At 47.5% G+C, this 18,429-nt stretch overlaps 1 protein-coding gene across 1 annotated transcript in view; it reads right to left on the reverse strand.

Annotated features, from left to right (window-relative positions):
• Positions 1–18,429, reverse strand: part of col5a1 (procollagen, type V, alpha 1) — a 107,939-nt gene that overhangs the window by 52,078 nt on the left and 37,432 nt on the right. Inside the window, exons 3-4 of the mRNA XM_036529456.1 lie at positions 15,997–16,210; positions 15,157–15,319 (exon numbers count right to left, since the gene is read on the reverse strand). Of these exons, the coding sequence (XP_036385349.1) occupies positions 15,157–15,319; positions 15,997–16,210 (377 nt within the window). The remainder of the gene's footprint in view (positions 1–15,156; positions 15,320–15,996; positions 16,211–18,429) is intronic.

An 18,429-nucleotide genomic window follows, 5' to 3' on the forward strand; every position in this document is an offset into this window, starting at 1 on the left:
ATTTTACACTTTTACCATTTAAAACAAAGTGTCAGCTGACAGCTGTGGGGCTGAGGAATGTGAATGGAGCCGCACTGAAACACGTTAGAGGAAGACAGTGATTTACAGTGGTCTTTGCAGGAGAGTGATGGATCTCAGGCTTGTCTTTGAGCCGTGCAGAAGGCCCAGCAGGCTGGAGTGGGAATCGGGTGCACTCACTGGGCCCTGTGTGAGGGGGAATCGGGTGCAGTCGCACACCTGCATCCCCCAGCACTGCGTGACAGCAGAGACAATGGGTGTCAGGCAGACTGCAGCATGCAAGCCCCTGACCTCACTCCCTAAACACGTTTGTTCACATCTCTTCCAAGAGCAGACCAATGCAGTGAAGCGGGCTATGACACAGCACTTTATACAAGCATCAATACACAATACACATGTATACACACACACACACACACACACACACACACACACACACACACACACACACACACACACACACACTTACGCACACAAATACCGTACATGCACATACACGTGCAAACACACACACATGCATACACACTAACAAACACAGTATTGGACTTGGAAACCCATCCTACATGTTACCTTAAAAGCACCCCTTCTCAAATGCCAGTACACAAAACCACTGTCAAAACCATTCCTACACACAAACCCTTTGGTTCAAACATTTCTATACAGAAATATGCACATTCATACACACACACACACACACACACACAGGCACAATCACAGGCTTAATAGAGGCTTTGTATTCCTTTCTATTCCCACAATCTCATTCTGGCAAGCGAAGAGGAATATTCAGCATCCAGCTCTCCTTCTTTCCTCTCAAACTAAAATTAAGAGAGAAATTGCTCTTGTCTCCTGGAAGGATTTCAGATTGGAGTTTATTAAATTTGTCTGCCAAAGGCATATTCTCCAAATATGAAATCACTCAACAGAGGACGATTACTCTTAAGAACAGCTTTCAGAATATACCAGGGAGGCCTATGTCATGAAAACATAGGCCATTCCATCACTACTACTACTAAAACCCCCCTGAAAAACATTACTAGAGGTCAGCAGAATGTATCACCCATTTGAGCCTACATGGAAATCTGAAAACTGATACACGAACAAAATATTCCACCTGAAATATCACAGGAGAGATTTTCCCAGCTTGAGCTATGACTCCCTGTGGAGACAAGAAGACACTGAATACTCTCAGAAACTACTCCAGGTTGGTTACTCCCACAGGAGAGTGAGTATTCCGATACCACACCTTTCTGTCCAGCACTCACACTGTTTGACTCTCTTAGGGGCACTAGAGAATGCTAGCTCAGCCATGCACAATTCTCTCTGGTCTTGGGTGCATCTTAGCTGGCACTACCATGGAGGGTCACAGCTGCTGTTTTACAGGGCCTCTCATGCCTCAGACACACAGGGAAACAGGTATGGACATCTGTTGGCATGTGGGTATTCTGCCAGGGAGGTATAGAGCTGGCAAGAAAAAACATGCCCTTCTGGTGCCAGGGAGGCACGTTACGCCGCCCGGGGCAGCTAGGGCGAGTGCCAGGGTCAATTAAAAACACCTGGCCAGGAAGGTTTATAGCGCGCTCATCTCCTTAGGGTGAGACTGTGCTGCCACACAGCTACAGAACCACAGCCATTCCTGAGGTAATGAAAGCACCACCGCAGAATGGCTTTAACAGCCACAGCCTCCTCCTCTCCGTGTTATCAGGGAAGTTGTTGCTGTTTTATGACATGTATTTAGGCAGGAAAATCTGATGCCTGCGTTTGATTGCAATACCTCACTTACGGGAGCGAGCCAAATCCCAGTGGCAAACAGCACATGTTTACCGTACCCTGAGCCGAGCAGGCTTAGTAGTATGCCAGCCATACTAATGGTAGTTATTTTCCATTTGGGAAAATGCATTCATTGTTAAGCATGCAACAGCAAGCAGAGAACGCAGTGTCCTTCATGACACTGTGTTTTCTAGTTTTCCCCCCTCCGACCGGAAAACGACCGGAAAACGTGAACACATGATTTCTGACCGAAATCATGTGTTCACGTTTTCCCCTCCCTTACAGGAATTATATGTTCACATTCACCCCTCCCTGAAAGAAATCATGTGCTCACATTCACCTCCCTAACGGGCATCATGTGGTCACATTCCCCCCTCCCTGACAGAAATCATGTGTTCGCATCCCCCCTCCCTGACAAAAATCATGTTCATGTTCCCCCCTCCCTGACAGAAATCGTGTGTTCAGGTTCCCCCCTCCCTGACAGAAATCATGTGTTCCCTTGATTGTTGTGCTGCGTGCTGTTTGCCAAGGAAAACAAACACTTCAAGCTCATCACTCCACACTCAATCAGTCTCTCGCCTGATGCTTTTCTTCGAACGGTGGAGTTTCACATTCAGTGAAAACCACTGTTTTCCAGCAGGCTCGAGGAGTTATTGCCTCCATCTGTCCCATGAAAGGGGCTCATGTCTTGGGACTGAAATGTGGAGTGAGTCACACTTGTGGTTGAGTAAATAAAACGGAAATTGGGGGTGACGGGATGCAACATCGTTGGTACTGGGGCCACTTCAGGAACCGGAGGAGGATGTAGCAGGGAGAACTGGTGGGACTCTCAGATACTTTTAGACTCCTCTTCAGGTGCTGCTGCAATAATCTTTTGGCCAGCGGCGTCTTGCATGAGATACACCCCACATTTATATCTTTTTTCAACACATCTGATTTCACATTTATGCCTTTGGCTGAGCAGTGCAGGGGAAGCAACTTTGAACCACATATTACCTCATACCGCTGTTCAAACACCGAGAGCAGGCAAACAATATCACAGGGACAGGAGAGCTACAGAAGAGCACAAGAACCGTACTGTGCAACAATGGGACATTCTGTCTTGGCCCATCTTTTTGTCTCTGTTTATCCAAACACAATCATCTTTTCAGACACAATGCCAAAAACAACATAGGTGACACAAAGGTATTTTCCCGGATCTGGAGAGTACGCAAAACATTGCTTGCTCCATGGGACGAAGTCTGCATGGATGGGCATTTCTCAAATCAAAGCAAAAGTCAGAGAGTGGAGGCAAAGACAGCCAAACAGCAAACACAGTTGTGTTTAATGCACCACTCATGGTGCCAATCAGTTAAATCAAAACTGCAACACTTCAAAGGGCATTACTGCAGAGAGCTCATTTCTGCATTTAATTTGTCTGTCATTAAAACTACATGTTAAGAAACACATTTCTGTCAAACTGGCGTGACAGCCTGAAATGTCATTAAGAGGATGTTTCCATCTTTCAAAAGATCTGCATTCATCTGACTCGCGAAAGGAGACCGCGCATCTGTCCCAGAGTTCTGGTTCCACACCAGAGCTCTGATTGACACAGCCTGGTTTTTCCATTACAATGACAACCCAGGGAAGAAGGCCCTGGTTAACCAAACAGCTGCTCGCAGCCAACAGCTAAACACAATGCAGGCTCACCACCTCAGCGCGTTTTAGCTTGATAAGAAGACTACTGTATATCAGCAGCCCGGCGCTGCGGACTTGAAGTATAGGTTGCAAAACCAACTGAAAAGGAAAGGCCTTTAATTATAATGTGGATCAGAGACACCCTGTAGTTTCCTGTTTTCATCTGGCCGTTTGCAAGCACAAACAATGGCCCCGTTCTGAAATTATGGTCGGCTGCTGAGATTACAGCCGTGCAATTTGGAGGGCTATTTTAGCGAGCGTGCTTGACCAGAAATCTCAGTGTTAGTATCAGACAGAGGCGTTTATCATTTTAAATATCACGTATCGCGTCAGGGGTGCCACTTATGGCCCAGATGTCGACAACAACAGTGCATCTTCCGTAAACATCCCGGATGGAGGCCCCGCCGGAGCGTGGTCGACTTTGCAGCCAGCGCTTCCCGCTCTCACACGCAGTCTCCTGTCCATGGTCGCGAGCCGTGACGAGGGCCGCGCCTCAGATATCGGGAGAACCCACCGAAATGTATAGTTTGGAGGGAAACCTGTGTCCTGCTCCATGCACCATTTAAATCACACCTTCTGAGCAGACATTTTGGATCGATCCCAGACTGACAAAACTTTTCTAGTGTTTTCTAAAGCTAACAGTTAATGCATTATGGCACTTCAGCAAGAACCTCCCTCTCAACTGCTCCTTAGCACCATTTAGCAAATTCACTTCATCAAGGATGACCTGTCTCGCTTTCTGTTACTGCTAGGGGGCAGAGTTGGGCTGGTGTTTGACCAGGACAGTTATGAAGGAGTGCAAAACCATGAGCTTACAGCATATAAATGAACCATCAGCATTGAATTAGTATTCCAAATAATCAGTGTAAAGATATATGAGGCCGCAGTGAATAAATGAACCATCAGCATGGAAGCGGCATTCCAAATAATCAGTCTGAAGATATACGAGGCCACAATGACTAACACACCTCTTTGCGGTTCTAAAGCAGGGCTCTGTGAAGTTAACCCCGGTATGGACACTGCCCTCAGGTTGCTTTAAATCAGCTTCTCCCTTTGGTTGGAACCTTTGACGGCACTATCATGTAGACAATGGGAGCCATCAACATGTCTGTTCCACCTCTTTGAGGGTTTTTCTCTGAGGTGGGGGGGGGGGGGGTGGAAGCACCGTAAACCACCCCATTGGGGAGGCCACTGCGCAATAGATCATGTGTGAGATGTGAGATCGCTGGAGATGGATGTGTGCATGGGCCTGGGCGAGACAAAGTTCACAAGTCAGCCGCCATCATTTCGGGGTTGTCCCTGGGGGTCGTCATAGCAACGATGCACCCGCACCCTCCATCGCTACGGCAACGAGGCCTCAGAATGTTGTCCTGACACAGTGGCCATTGAGCCCGGAGAGGACGAGCAGTGTCCACCCACACACTCATAGCAGGGGACGCAATAAAGGCAGAACAACCCCCCATGACCTTTCCCCCCCTCCCCACTGTCTCCTTAAAACAAAACAGGAGGCCTTTCAAAGTCTACAGGGAGGGAGGGGGAATGAACAAGCTTATTGTCTCCGCGTTGCTGCTTATCATTTCTTGACCATGGTGATACAGCAGTGACCAGTGCAGAGCAATCTCAGGCCACGAGAATCTCTGAGGACTGCACTGAAGAGCACTGCTCTTCATGGGGGGAAAAAAGCCAATGACATCACACATCCTTGTCAGTCAGTGGCTGAGTAATGTATCCCACCATGCCGTGCACAATTCAGGACAACTCTCAGAGACCCAGGTCCAAATGGAGTGGAGACAAGAGCTTGGCCAGGAAAACGTACTGTTGGTAAAAAGCCCAGAGACAGGAGAGCACACATCTAGCCAACAATCTGAGCACTGGCCCTGCTGTGGATCAAGTAAGTAAGACAGGAGACCATGCCACCCTCCCCAGCCAATCAGGGATGCAGAAAATACGTCGTTCATTGACACTAGGTCAGGATTCCCATTTCGCCCCTGTCAGATGCTTTTCTGGCTCCAGTGATTAAAACTGTAATCATTTTTAATCATGTGATTTGATTGTAAATCAATCTTCACACACTTCCCATTTCACTAATATGGGAAGTACTGAATACTGGCTCATTGCTTTCAGCAGTTAATCTTTACATGTGGGGAGATTCATAAAATTAAACACTAATTTCATGATTTACTGAGTATTTTGAACTCTGTGTTTCTGTGTAACTGTGAGTGTGCATGTGTCTATGTGTAGAAAAAAAAATACATAATTATAAGTGTTATCATGTGTATTTCCAACTGTAGCCACCCTCCACTGAGTTGCAGTTCCGGTTACATCCAGATGGGGGCAGGAGGCATTTCAACAACAGAAAATGGAGAAAAGGGAAGGACCTACCAGGAGATGGTGAAATACTGAGCAGGTTACATTAAACTTACTAGGGCCTGTGAGTACATCCCCTGCATGTCTTAATGAATCTCAGAGAAATCTGGAGGAAAGATCTTTGTTACTTTTCAAGTCCAGTTTTGTGCACGGGAGCACAAGGCCAATGGACAGAGCAGAGGACAAGACAGTGCTCTCCCCTTCCTCTCTCTGCAGCCAGACTTAGAGCTTTTTCCACGCTTTCTTTTTTTTTCCCATAAAATGCATCCCGGAGGACTGAGCACCTGTAGCCCAAATGCTCTCAGCAGCTGCGTCCTGCCCAGTTTCCAACAGGGAACACATGTGAGACCCTGTCCCATTCCTGCGGCCCCCCTCTCTCCCCCAGCAGGAGGAGGATCCACAGCCTTTCCACTGATGCTCCCAGGGTGCGTGAGCGCAGACCCTGCACTGTGTGAGAACGCATCCTACAGAGAGCGGGGGGTGTTAGAATAGACTCACTTTAGGAAGCATTTTTCACCAATCCTATCTCATCCTGCGACTTCTCAAGTCTTCACTTTACAACATTAAGGAATGCAGGCACCAACGGGCACACAGCTGGAATCAAACACTTTTAATAAGACATCTGCAAGTGCAGAGGCAGGAAACAAAGGCAGTGCTGAGGATCAGGACTGGCCAATCCCAGCCTACAGAAGGCCCTTCATCAAACTGAGCACAGCCAGCTATTTACAATTAGCGTGATCTTGAATAAAGCACAAACGGTTCTCACTGTACTAACTGTGATAGGATGAATAAAATGACCGCTCAAAAAACCGAATGGACCGGGACTGCCCAGGGTCAGCGCCGGGAGCCCAATTTCTGCAGGACAGTCATCATTTGTGTAATCAAAATCACAGGCAACATTTTCCTCCATGAAGTCATGCTATATTAGACAAGTGAGCTCAGCAAAAAACGGAGTCCTTTATGAGTAATGTAATCGTTCTAGGCCCGTCTCTTCTCATTTGTCAGCAAGCGGACAGGGCTGTGGGAGCTGTTCTCCAGGAGGTCCCTTTCCGACCGCTTAAGGTGCTTATTTTTACAGCATCCCCGAAGCCAAGCCCAAACCAATAGCCAGGCTCAACAAGAGGGCATTTTTCAAGCCGACCACATAGCCGAATAACACCTTGCAAAGGTCGAACACCAGCAGGGTGACCATAAATCAATACACTTTCTCTCCGCTCAGACTGCCGAGGGACTCGAAGACCTCAGAGCAGTCGCCAAGAGCAACAACGTGTCGGCCACCTCGTGTCTCCTCTTTCTCCTAACACTCCCTCCCCACCCCGTCACCACTCCCTGCCTGAGACCCGTACCACAGGCTGTGGCGCAGGACGGCTCCGTTCAGGTTCGGCTCCCATTTCCTGCTTTTCGGCTGACGGAAAAGAGCGGGGCCTAGAGCAGCACTGAATGCTGGGAATGTTATACTTGGCCTCTCGCTGAAACCCACAGAAAGTGCTGAGGGCACACTTTTGGGCCTGCTCTGACAATTAGGAGCTAAACGGCAGACATCTGTGACGAATTAAAGAAATTTCCCCATTTTTTTCTTTTCTTTCTTTCCAGGGGTAACTTCATCTCTTCCCTGAGGTACCGGATGGACTGGTCTTTTCAACCCTCCGATCATATGACATCAGCACATGCTGCATTATTTTCATCAGGTGATGCATGTGCCTTCAAAATCTGTTATACTTCCTCAAGCCTGAGATAAACTAGCCCCCTCACCCATCGATGTGCATTTGCAGGTACAGTTTTAGTCCTCAAACATAACATCACTAATCCAAGACACGGTGGCCACTTCACAAATCAAGCGAATTTCAACAATTTAATGACATCCATGTTCCATATTACAGGGACTATATGTTTATGGAAAGATAATACATCTACAAGATCAGTAAGTTCAATCAACAGCAATGGCTGGCTGCATATGTTAAAGGATGCTGTCCAGCTGTTCCTGTGAACAGTGAATTTAACACAACTGCTTTCTACTGGCCCTTGACTTTCACCACTGGCCAGGGCTCATGTCCTGACCCATCTTTTGTGGGCTTGGCAGGAAAAGCTTACTGTAAGTCACTTCAACAAAGCAATTACAGGTGGCTGCAGATATTACAGAGGGCTGAGAATGTTCTTGATTTTCTGCATTTTAGCATTCACTTCATGTGCGAGCAGTATCCTTAGCACACAAACAGGCAGAGGTGCACTTTATGTGCATGCCCGGTCTTAAGCTCACGGGTCACAGCTCAAAGGCAGGAATCCACTTATTAAAACAGGCATTGCACATAAACAGGAAGGGATCTGTGTCTCAGGAGAGCACCAACAGACACACAGCATGAACATGAACCAAAGCCTGCATCCCTGACACTGGCTTCATCTTCAGCTTTATTACAGGGGAACCACTAGAACTTTGAACACCGAAGTCAATATTGCCAATGATAATACTTAAAAAAGCTGATAGTAGAGTTGTCCTAAAATAACTGAGATTTGCCAAGAACAAAGGCAGCAGATGACAAACTATTTTTTTCAGAATTGTGAGAAATTGACTCTCGCAAATGTCTACGGATCACAGTACAGGCTGCTGGCCGATCACTGAGAGAAAAACCCTCAAAGGAACATGAGGAGGAAAGCTGGTTGAAAAAAAGAACAACTGAACCTTTAAGATAAGTCAGATGTGGGGAAATAAAAAGGAGTAATAAAGCAAAAATAGAAGATAAAAACAGCTGTCTGGGTGTGGGTCTTTCAGGTGAGCCTCTTAAAAGTCTGGCCACGTCTCCCGCCCTCCCCTGTCTGAGCCTGGGGCTGGAGAGCTTGCTCAAAATAAACCAGCCCAAATTCCTGCCGTGAAGGAAAACACACCTGGATGATTAATGCTCCAGGTAAGGGTGGGGGGGAGGGGTGGGGGAACTTCAATGCAAAGTGGAGGGGCATCGCGAGGAGGGGGGGGTGGGAGAGAGGGGGGGTGTGACTCAGGCCAAGGGTTTCCCCTTCAGCTGTCTGGCTCTGGGCCACGTGGTCAGCTCCTCCCCTTCACTCTATGAGCCAATGCGAGCTCTTCAGATGTTCTCTCTCCCTCTCTCTCACCCCTCTCTATCTATCCCTTGCTCATGGTGATAAATCTAAGGAAGACTGACTGTGTTTTCACTTTGTTTTATACTTCTTTCTGGTGTACTGAAGGGAGAGAAGATGGAGTTTAAAGAGCAATTGCAGAGGAATGGTAGAAAATGACGAGAAAAGAAAAAAGGCAGGAAAAGAAGCAGGGAACAGGCAAACAGGAATGGCAGTAAATTTGTGTTATAATCTTAAATAAGGTTTTAGTGTTGGGGCTTTGAGCTCCAGACGGGCTGCTGTGCTTTACAGCTTTTTCCTGGCCATGGGCGCTGCCAGAACTGCAGACGTGTTCACCCCTGTCCCCACTAATCCCCTCGCCATCCGTGCCATGTACCAAACACCCCCCCACCCCCCAAACCCCCCCTTAGCCAGGGTGTCCCGTCAGGACTGCTCTGGCAACCTCGGCATGATCTCATACCCCCGGCAGTGGCTGTTCCAGGCCTTACATCAGCGTCTGGGGGAGCTCTTCTCACTCTTTCCAGCGCTCACCTCCACCTCCCCCGTGCTACCGTGGCCTCGGGTGCCAGGGCTCAGACCGATACACAGCAGCTGCAGGGGTTAGTCATCCCCCTCCGTCAATCCCATAACTCCACAGCATCTTTCATGCCGGACTTCTGTTTCCCATTTCCTCCACCCCATGACTGGGTAACCCCCCCAGTTCTTCATAAATTACATTATTCATGTGTTAAGCAATCACCCGAATCCAGGGCCACTTGCATTGCGTTTTATGAATCACCCATTCATATGCCGGGCTTCACCCGCGTCGCATATTCCAAACTGGCCCTAAGTCCAACAGCCCTGAAGATGCATGGGCTCCGGGTCCTCAAGGGTGCGTTTGTCTGGCCCCCTAAAGGACGAAAAGCACCGCAGCAGCCTGCTTTCGATCTCCTCCCCTCCGAGGGGTTCCTCATTTCCCCCTGCACCTTGCCGGTTTCTTTCCCCTTGACCTCGTCCTGGCTGTCGGCTGAACGGAGCGATCAGCGGGCCGGTGCTGACATTGTGGACAGTGGAGTGGAAAACATCTGGAGAGAGGCCACCGTTTATTGCAGCTCTCTGATATATTATTACAGCAGATACGCTGCAATCTTACAAGCCTCAGAGATGGGATTCTGCATTCCGGATAGGGGAGAGATTTCCCATCCAGACTACCATCCCACTCTTCAGCAACCCCCCGCCCACATGCATGTCCACCCATGCTTACAGTACTCTTCCACTTACTGGACAGAAAGTAAAGAGCCATCACTCGAACAGTCCTATATTTCATGGTCACAAAACGATGAGTGCAAATTACATACTATATAACCATAAGCGATAAAATCAACATCCATCCAACATCCAATCAACATGGGCTGTGGATTTGCTGTCATCTTGATTAAATCAGTGAGGGAAATACCATGTACGGAGGAGTCTTTCAGTAAGCCATGCAGATTCTGATGGGTAGACCTGATGGACCTGATTAATATTGATGGCAATGTATAATGTACATGTATAATATGCATAATTTCAGGTACAAAGAAAGGTGATACTGATGGACACTCCCCATCACTGTTGAACAAATAGATTTAACTGTTGCATTCACATCTGGAAAATCCCCCAAAACAGAGGTGAGCACACTCAATGCCACGTGGCTAGCCATCAAAGACTGTGAAAGAGCACAGAAGCCCTGACAGTGGAGAAGGTGTGCTACCTCTCTCCCTTGTAAACACATTTCAGCCCTACAACCATGTTTCCCATATTTAAAAACTCCCATCCTGTCTGTCTGCCTCCACCAGAAGCACTTTGCCTCTCTTAACAGCGTTCCCAGTTGCTGGATGGGCCCTAAATTACTCTGCATTATTCTTGGAAGAGTTGTTGGGAAATGGCAAGCCAGAGAGCAGGGGATTCAACCTGTCCATGCAGACAGCGTCTCTCTCTCTTGTGCGCTCTCTCTCTCTCTCTCTCACACACACACACAGACACATGCACACACGCACACACATGCACACACACGGTCCTCTTTTTCATCTTGCAATCTACAACCCCTCGTTCAACCGCAAATCGTTAAAGCATTACAATTAAGGTAAACCTCAGAGCCATCAATCCATGCAAGACAAAAGGACGTGGCAGATCTCAAACCTCCATGTCGACATCTGCAGCCAGGAGTGATATGGGAAACAAGGCTTTAACACCGCAGACTCCAGATCTCCGTGTCATCAGCCAAACAATTACTGCACACTGGGCCACTATCACAGACAAAACTCCCAAACACCCCCTGAGCCCCAAACACGCTGTGACAGACTTCCCAGCACTACCACCCATAACTCTTTTCTCATCTGATACACGCCTCTGTTGAGACTGTACACCTTGAGGTGGAATGTCTTTTTCTTGGCATTCGTTTGTGCAGTATAGATATTTAGTTCTTTCCGGTAATTTATCTCTTAATCTATTTAAAAAGTGCATAAGCAGGAGTTAAGGCAGTCACAGTGAGTGCCAAACATCGCTTGTTTTTTTTTTTGTCATCTCTCTAGTTTTTAAGTGTATGCACTCCCTCTCTCTCTGACTCGCCTGCTCTCTCTCTTTCTCTCTCTCTCTCTCTCTCTCTCTCTATTTCTCTCTCTCTCACTTTGTCTCCTTCTCTCTCTCTTTGTCTATCAGCCCATCACCAGCCTGCCCAGGCAATAGAGAGGCAGTGACTCGATGAGTGATAGTGGGGGTGCTTTGAGGCACAGCTTACATTCCCATCATGGCTCCTACATCTGGGCCGCCACATCTTCCCGCTGCGCTCTACAACATTACCCTACTACGCTACACCTCCAAAGAGCTGCGGCTCACAACAGACAGATGGATTGCCATTTGCTCCCTGCAGGATCACAGACTTCAATATACTCTCTTGTTGAAACTTGGAAAATAAGCTTTTTAAGTATTAAAATGTATGTTATACAATAAAAGCATTCTACAGGCATTAATGATTAACAAAATGCCCACATATTGAAATACTGACAGAACCATCTTGCCTTAAACAAAATTGTAACAAATAAATGAAACACTAGTAAACTGTAACACCTTATTATTAAAATGCTGCTTTTCATGTGGGTATCTTTAACAGGGGCTGTGGAATGGTAAGAACAGACTGTTATTTTGGACCCTTTCCCTTTCAGACTCCAGCAGAAGTCAATGCAGAATTTCAAAATGAATCACCATTTGATGGGGGAGGGGGGAGCGAACAGAGAACATAATTTGGAAACTATGTGGCACATTTTCCATTTTCAACAAAGCAGCGAGGACCCTCCCTGCTTCCAGCTGGCACACGTACAGCAGGGGTGAGAGTTGAAAATTTCCAGAGTGTGTCTGCTGGTTCCCACGGTAACTGCGTCCATCTTGATAGCAAGGGCCCACCTTCGGGGCCTTCTCTCTCTCCCCCCCCCCCACTGTCCAGTCACCTTGGCCACCTACCGGATTCTGGGACTGAACGACTGAACGACCGTCTGACCCATTGCAGACTATTCCCTGCACGGCCATCCTGGACTGCTGTCTGGATGAATAAAAGCACCGCAAACCAAGCTGGACAAGGGCCTCCGCTAAGCAAACAAAGGTGACAGCCCCAAAAGTCCAAGAAACATTACAACAACGTTTAAAAAGAGCCACGTTCGCAATGAAAACGCCGCTTCTACCCTGGCCAGAGGCCTCGCTCTGAATGGGACAGTGGAGCCATAAATCGGGCCAGAGGGTGATGAACACTCAGAGGAATTTCGCGGTGGAACCCAGGCTCACCGGGGGGGCCGGAAAACGACCCGAGAAGCAGACACTTCATTTGAGAAGGTATTTCGGGTAGCAGCTCCGGGCGGCTCAATTGTTTTATGGCCTGATTCCGGTGAAAAAAGGCAGTAGTTTAAAAACAACGACTGCTAATGAGGACTGTGGAGTGGCTGGGAGTGAGCCGCACTCAGCCAAGACTGTCTGCAGTGCAGCCTGATAACGGCAACATTCAGCTCTCTCTCAATGCAGAGCCGGGACTCAGCTTATTTCAAACCTAAATATAACTGCAATCAATACGGCTGCTGTTGCCTGTCAATGGCACAGTGCTTAATGAAAATGCATACGATCAAATAATTACACTAGTAGTAGTATTTTTTTCTATATTTATTTCTATATTTCTAACTATAGTACTTATTGCTTGTATATTAGGGTGAATCTCCATATTAGTTGGTTGCTGCATTTCATCTGGCACTATAGGCCTTTTACAGTATTTTCGTTCATGAGCCACACTTGCACAGGAAAACAGAGCGCTTTTATATACCTGGGTAATGCCAAGAAGAGCTGTGCCTCCCAACAGCGGAGTTCTAAAAATGACGGGCTGTCATCCTGCCCGCACCTCATCCCCCCCACCCAGAACAGCTGCGGGAGAAAGGGTGCACTGGCTCCGCACCAGACATCAGTCAAGCCCTGGTGGTAATCGCTATTGAACACTTCATCACTAATCCCCGCATATTAGTGCAGGGGGGTTCAGCCCGGGTCGCCCAGGGACTGGGTCCTGACAGGACGATAACATGGCAGAAAAAACACCGCACCTTCCTGGAATGTAATTAACTTCGCGGAACCTTCATCGCACAGTGTCGTTCTTGTCTCTTTTGTGTTTTCCTGACTGGTTTTGACTTACGAATTGTTTGCCAAAAAACAGTGCCTCCCTATCACATGGGATTATCTCTGAGTATGTTCATATTTATATATAAAGCACTTTCAGGTGACATGTGCTTTCTGTGCTTAAGGCTGCCTCATAGACTCTTCTGAGCTCGGAGTTACAATCAAACATAACAGATGTGTCTGGCACAAACTGCACAAAGAGGCAACCATTTTTAAAGCATCTGTTGCTTACTGTTTTGGCTTGTTTATGTGTTATAACTGATGCTTTTATTGCTGTTGACTGCAGCTGATGATGGTCCATGTGAAATGAAACAGGCAGCTCTAGCCTACTTTTGTCCAGCTTGCTTTCAGCAAGAGTCTCTGCTCAAAGACTCCCCTCGTAGCACAGCTCCAGACTTCCATGCTACTCCTCCAAACTGCGGAATATCCTTGTCCACACGAGCCCAGCGGTAACCAGAGTGCCCGTGGAGGGTGCTCGCCTGCCTCGGTTTACAGCAACATGGCTCCATACAGGAAGAGGGATTGAATGAGGCCGACAGAGAGAGCTGCCATGGGAGAGGGAGAGCGAGAGCCCTCTTCCTGTGTTTGTGTGCACTCCATTCAAACACGGAGTTACAGCTCTCCAAGGTCCCTAACATTAAAACTGCAGTTACAGGTTGGCACCAATGCAGTGTGTTGTGGGTCGGTTAGGTGCAAAGCCACACACATGCACACACTCACATATACACACATGCACACACACACACACACACACACACACACGCACGCACACACACTCCAATGGTTTATAGTTCCCGATTCTCCATGCTGCTTTGAGACTTTTGTCTTTATTCTTTATTGAAATGCACATGCATGCACGTTCTCTCTCCCTCTCCCCTTTCCTCCGCCTCTCCCCCTTTCTTTCTCCCCTCAGGCATCTCTCTAAGTTTGATAACAGCCTAGGTGACAAGCTGTCATCAATCTTGCCTCAGCGGGCTAGGAGCGGTCGCATGTAGACCTTCCACATGCCCCAATCACTGCACATTAGAGCACATAGTGGGGAAGGGGAAGGGGGAATTCTCTGGTCCAGCGAGCAGATTTCCCTAATCCTCCATGTGTGTGAATATGAGCGTGGCAGCACCTGAAGCCGTGTGTGTTTAGCTGAGGACCTGTCCCTGGCTGCAGCTATGCAAACAGAGCGCAGATGCCCACCTGGAGCTTTAGGGCAGCCGAGCACATCTCTTATCACAACGATCGCTCCGTTCAACAAAGCTAAACAGCACCCTGGCGCGGTGCTCGAGTCTGGTAAACAGGCTGAACTCCCCAGCTGTTCCCTGTGATGCTGCCGAAATCACGCCAACACGCTTGCGTGGCCTGCCGTATTGGCAACCCCTCCTTACTTCTGTGAAATTATGCAAGGAACAGGAGCGATTAGAGCTGCAAAAACTAACGACCGATCTGCATCTAAACAGAAGGAACACAGCCGAAATGAATCAGAGCACAGTGCAGTACCCACAGAGGCTCAAAACCTCAGACTACAGTTTATTAAACAAACATCACCCCTATTAACTGGTAGAGCACAAAGTCAATCCTTACCTCAAAGACTTCTTCATCAAGTATCCTAGTTCCAAAAACCACAATGCCTTTGGTGTCAATGATGGGGTGTGGACTCCTAGCCAGGGTCTTGGTGGTCTTCTTTTTACAGTCCAAAATCATGGTGATGCTTTGCTTGTGCACGCTAATGGCTACTCTATGCCACCTGTAGGACAGAAGGGAGATGTTGCCACATGTTCTTTCAAAATCCCTCTGGGAAGAAAAATCTTCCAGGATTCTAGGATTCAAAGTACCAATATATCCCCTGCATGTAACATACTTAACTGTTTTCTATAGATAGCTATTTATTGTCAAATTTTAGCATATTAGAGCAAAACTAACGCGTCAAAATTTGTACTCGGTACCTGAAGTCATTACAGCACTAAATAATTTTTCATCACCTTCAACAAGACCCTAAACTCAAAATGCCAAGACACAATGACAGGGGGGTGGCCTACTGGAAGCAGGATAATTTTAAGTGGTTTGTACTGAACTGTACTGTACTGACTATGACAGACAGGGGATGTGTTGACTTTGAGTGGTAAAGGGCCCCCTAAAGCTCCACAGCTATCATTAATTGGCAAAGAGCCCCAGGCAGCCCAGAAAGCTGCCGACATGCATCTATACTATCAAGACGGCCTCCCTCACCAATGTAGGGAAGGATCTTACAGCTACATAATACTTGTTACTCTAATCCATGCTTAAGCTTTTGTAATGACAGAAGCACATCTAAGTCACAGTTAGCTTGAGAGAGGAGCTTTAGGCAAAACCTTACCACGTGAGACACGTGGGTGGTACAGGAAGTGATTACAGCACTGACAAACAGGAAGTTTCTGAACTTACTTTCCGTCAGCCAGGTTGATTCCTCTGAAGAGCGGGTAGTCCTCCGGCCCGGGCTTCCCCATGTGGTCCTCATACAGGAAGACGGGCGAGCGGCCCACCTCCATGCCCAGCTGCTGGATGCCCTGCTCATTGTAGATGGACATCAGGAAGGACTGGCTGCCTTTCTTTGGCCTCACTGTAGCCAGGATGGAGAAGTCTTCCGGGAATGGTGTAACTGGGCAGGGAGGAGGGCAATCAAAGTTATAGTATGCCAGCGTTTGTCAACTTTCGACAACATGAAAACAGAGCGTCATGCAACCCCTTCACTCACACGCCGCTGTGTGTATTTGGAGAGTGTGTGTTTCAAAGTTGGATTCAATTACAGGTGATAATAAAAGAAAAGGAAGATGCAGTAGATACAGCTTACAACTGAGAGCACTCTATGAATTTTATCTCTCTGAATTTTAAATGAGCAGCAAATATCACTGTAGTCATGTAGTGGAATGAGGAGCTTTGTGAAAAGACTCTAGATGCCAGAAGGATTATTGAAATAAGGTTTGATTCTACTCAGTCAGGCACTCAACCAACGGATGCACGAGAATCCAAGCGCGTCTCATTATTGGACATCGCTGTCGTAAGGGTAGTAACAGCAGTAATACACAATCAGAATCATGTAAATTGGCAGTGGGAACAGCGTGCCATACACGGGACCCAAGCAGTGCTGTCCTGGAAGACGAGTGGAAAACAACAGCTTTGTGAGGGGGCTCTCCAAATTTCCACTGCGGCGCCGCACCAGGTCGGGCTGAGCCGTGCCGGGAGGGGAGGCCGTGGTGGTGGGGGGGGAGTTTCCATTCTAGCCGCGGCGCTCGTCCTTGAAGGACAGGCTAATGAGAAGAGCGTGCTCTCTCTCTGGGTCTTGCTCAGAAACGCCTTCCCAAAGTTAATCCGTCTGCCAGACCTGCACCGAGGAGACTTGGAGGCTCTCTCCCTTTAAAAAACATCTGCACGCATGTTTCTGCCGCCTAAAAAACCCCCTTCCCTTCATTTCACTGCCCACATCTGCCAGACAGATGCCAGCCAGGGCGAGATGCCATTTGGAGGATTTGCTACTGCCACATTTGCAATTAGTAGCACTTATGACAGCTCGCGGGGCTTTGCGTATGTGACAATAAGAGTCCCTATTAATGAATACCATTGCAGTTGATGTGCATTAATTACACACCAAATGCAAAATGCCTTGAGTCACCTAAATAAGCTTTTAAGGCAACGGTGAAAAGGAATTTCCTGTCCAGTATAGGGAACTCTGGCATATTCCAAACAGGCAGGAAAATAGGACATTAAACAGAGTCTGTATCACAGACGGCTGTTTTCTGCAGATCACTCTGGTGACTTCCACAAGTCAGCAGCCAATCGCAGCGCCTCAGTGCCCAGACTCCGTCACGGGACAGAGGAGATCGTCATGCGCCTGGAACTCAGCAACCCTGGGGTCCAGGAAAGACAAAAGGGAGGGGAGAAGGAGCCCCAGTTCCAGACGGAGAGCCTGAATATCTCATCAACTGTACTTTTTCCCCTATCCCCCCCCCCCCCTTGCCTCTAAACAGAGTGTCAGTTCATTCAGCTGATAAAGCAGGTCTGTAATCAGATCATGGCGGAAGAGCAGGCCTGTTCAGATGGAATTCATCTTGGCTAAGAGAGCTGCTTCAGTCTCTGACGGGTCCATCAAAACAGCTCAACAGTGCCATCCGTGTATTTTTTTTTTTCAGATACAAGTCCTCAGACAACCTTTTGGGGTTTTAAAGCCTGGTGCTTTGTGTTAAGTGAACAGGAATACCACACAAAAGCACACTGCAAATCTAATCTAATCTAACTCACAAACACTCACAAATAGCACGATTAATTTGTTTTAAATGTAGAAACAACTACAAATCTGTCTTTAATAGAATCATAAAAGGATATAATCCCCCACTTGGTTGGTTATTTGGATTCAATTAACTGATCTGATTTCTGTTCTTACAGGTCAGCACTGCCTGGTTAAAAATAATTTCAGTTTATCATATTTTAGCAATAATTTATATCTATCCATATTACTATACAGTAGTGATATATATCAAAATACATTTGTTGGACTAACACTAGCACAGATACTAGTGGTGACATTTTTTTTTGGGGGGGGGGGGGGGGGGGGGGAGGGGCATTGCAGGTGACCCTTGGAGTCTTTACTTAATTAGAGCCACAGCAGGATGACCATATAAATACACAGCTCATCAGACAAAAGCCTCTGCAAAGAATGCTGCTCCTTTGTCTGGCCTTCGTGTTGCTGCAGACGGAACCTTCTTCCCTGGAAATGGTGTCTCAACAATGCTCTGGAGGCGGACATCTGCAGCCCTGTCTTGTGTTTTGGGACCTACAATTGGGTGTAGATTGCAGCATAAATCCTGAGACCGACATGGCGTG

This window comes from Megalops cyprinoides, chromosome 5, assembly GCF_013368585.1.
Source record: "Megalops cyprinoides isolate fMegCyp1 chromosome 5, fMegCyp1.pri, whole genome shotgun sequence".
Classification (NCBI taxonomy): domain Eukaryota; kingdom Metazoa; phylum Chordata; class Actinopteri; order Elopiformes; family Megalopidae; genus Megalops; species Megalops cyprinoides.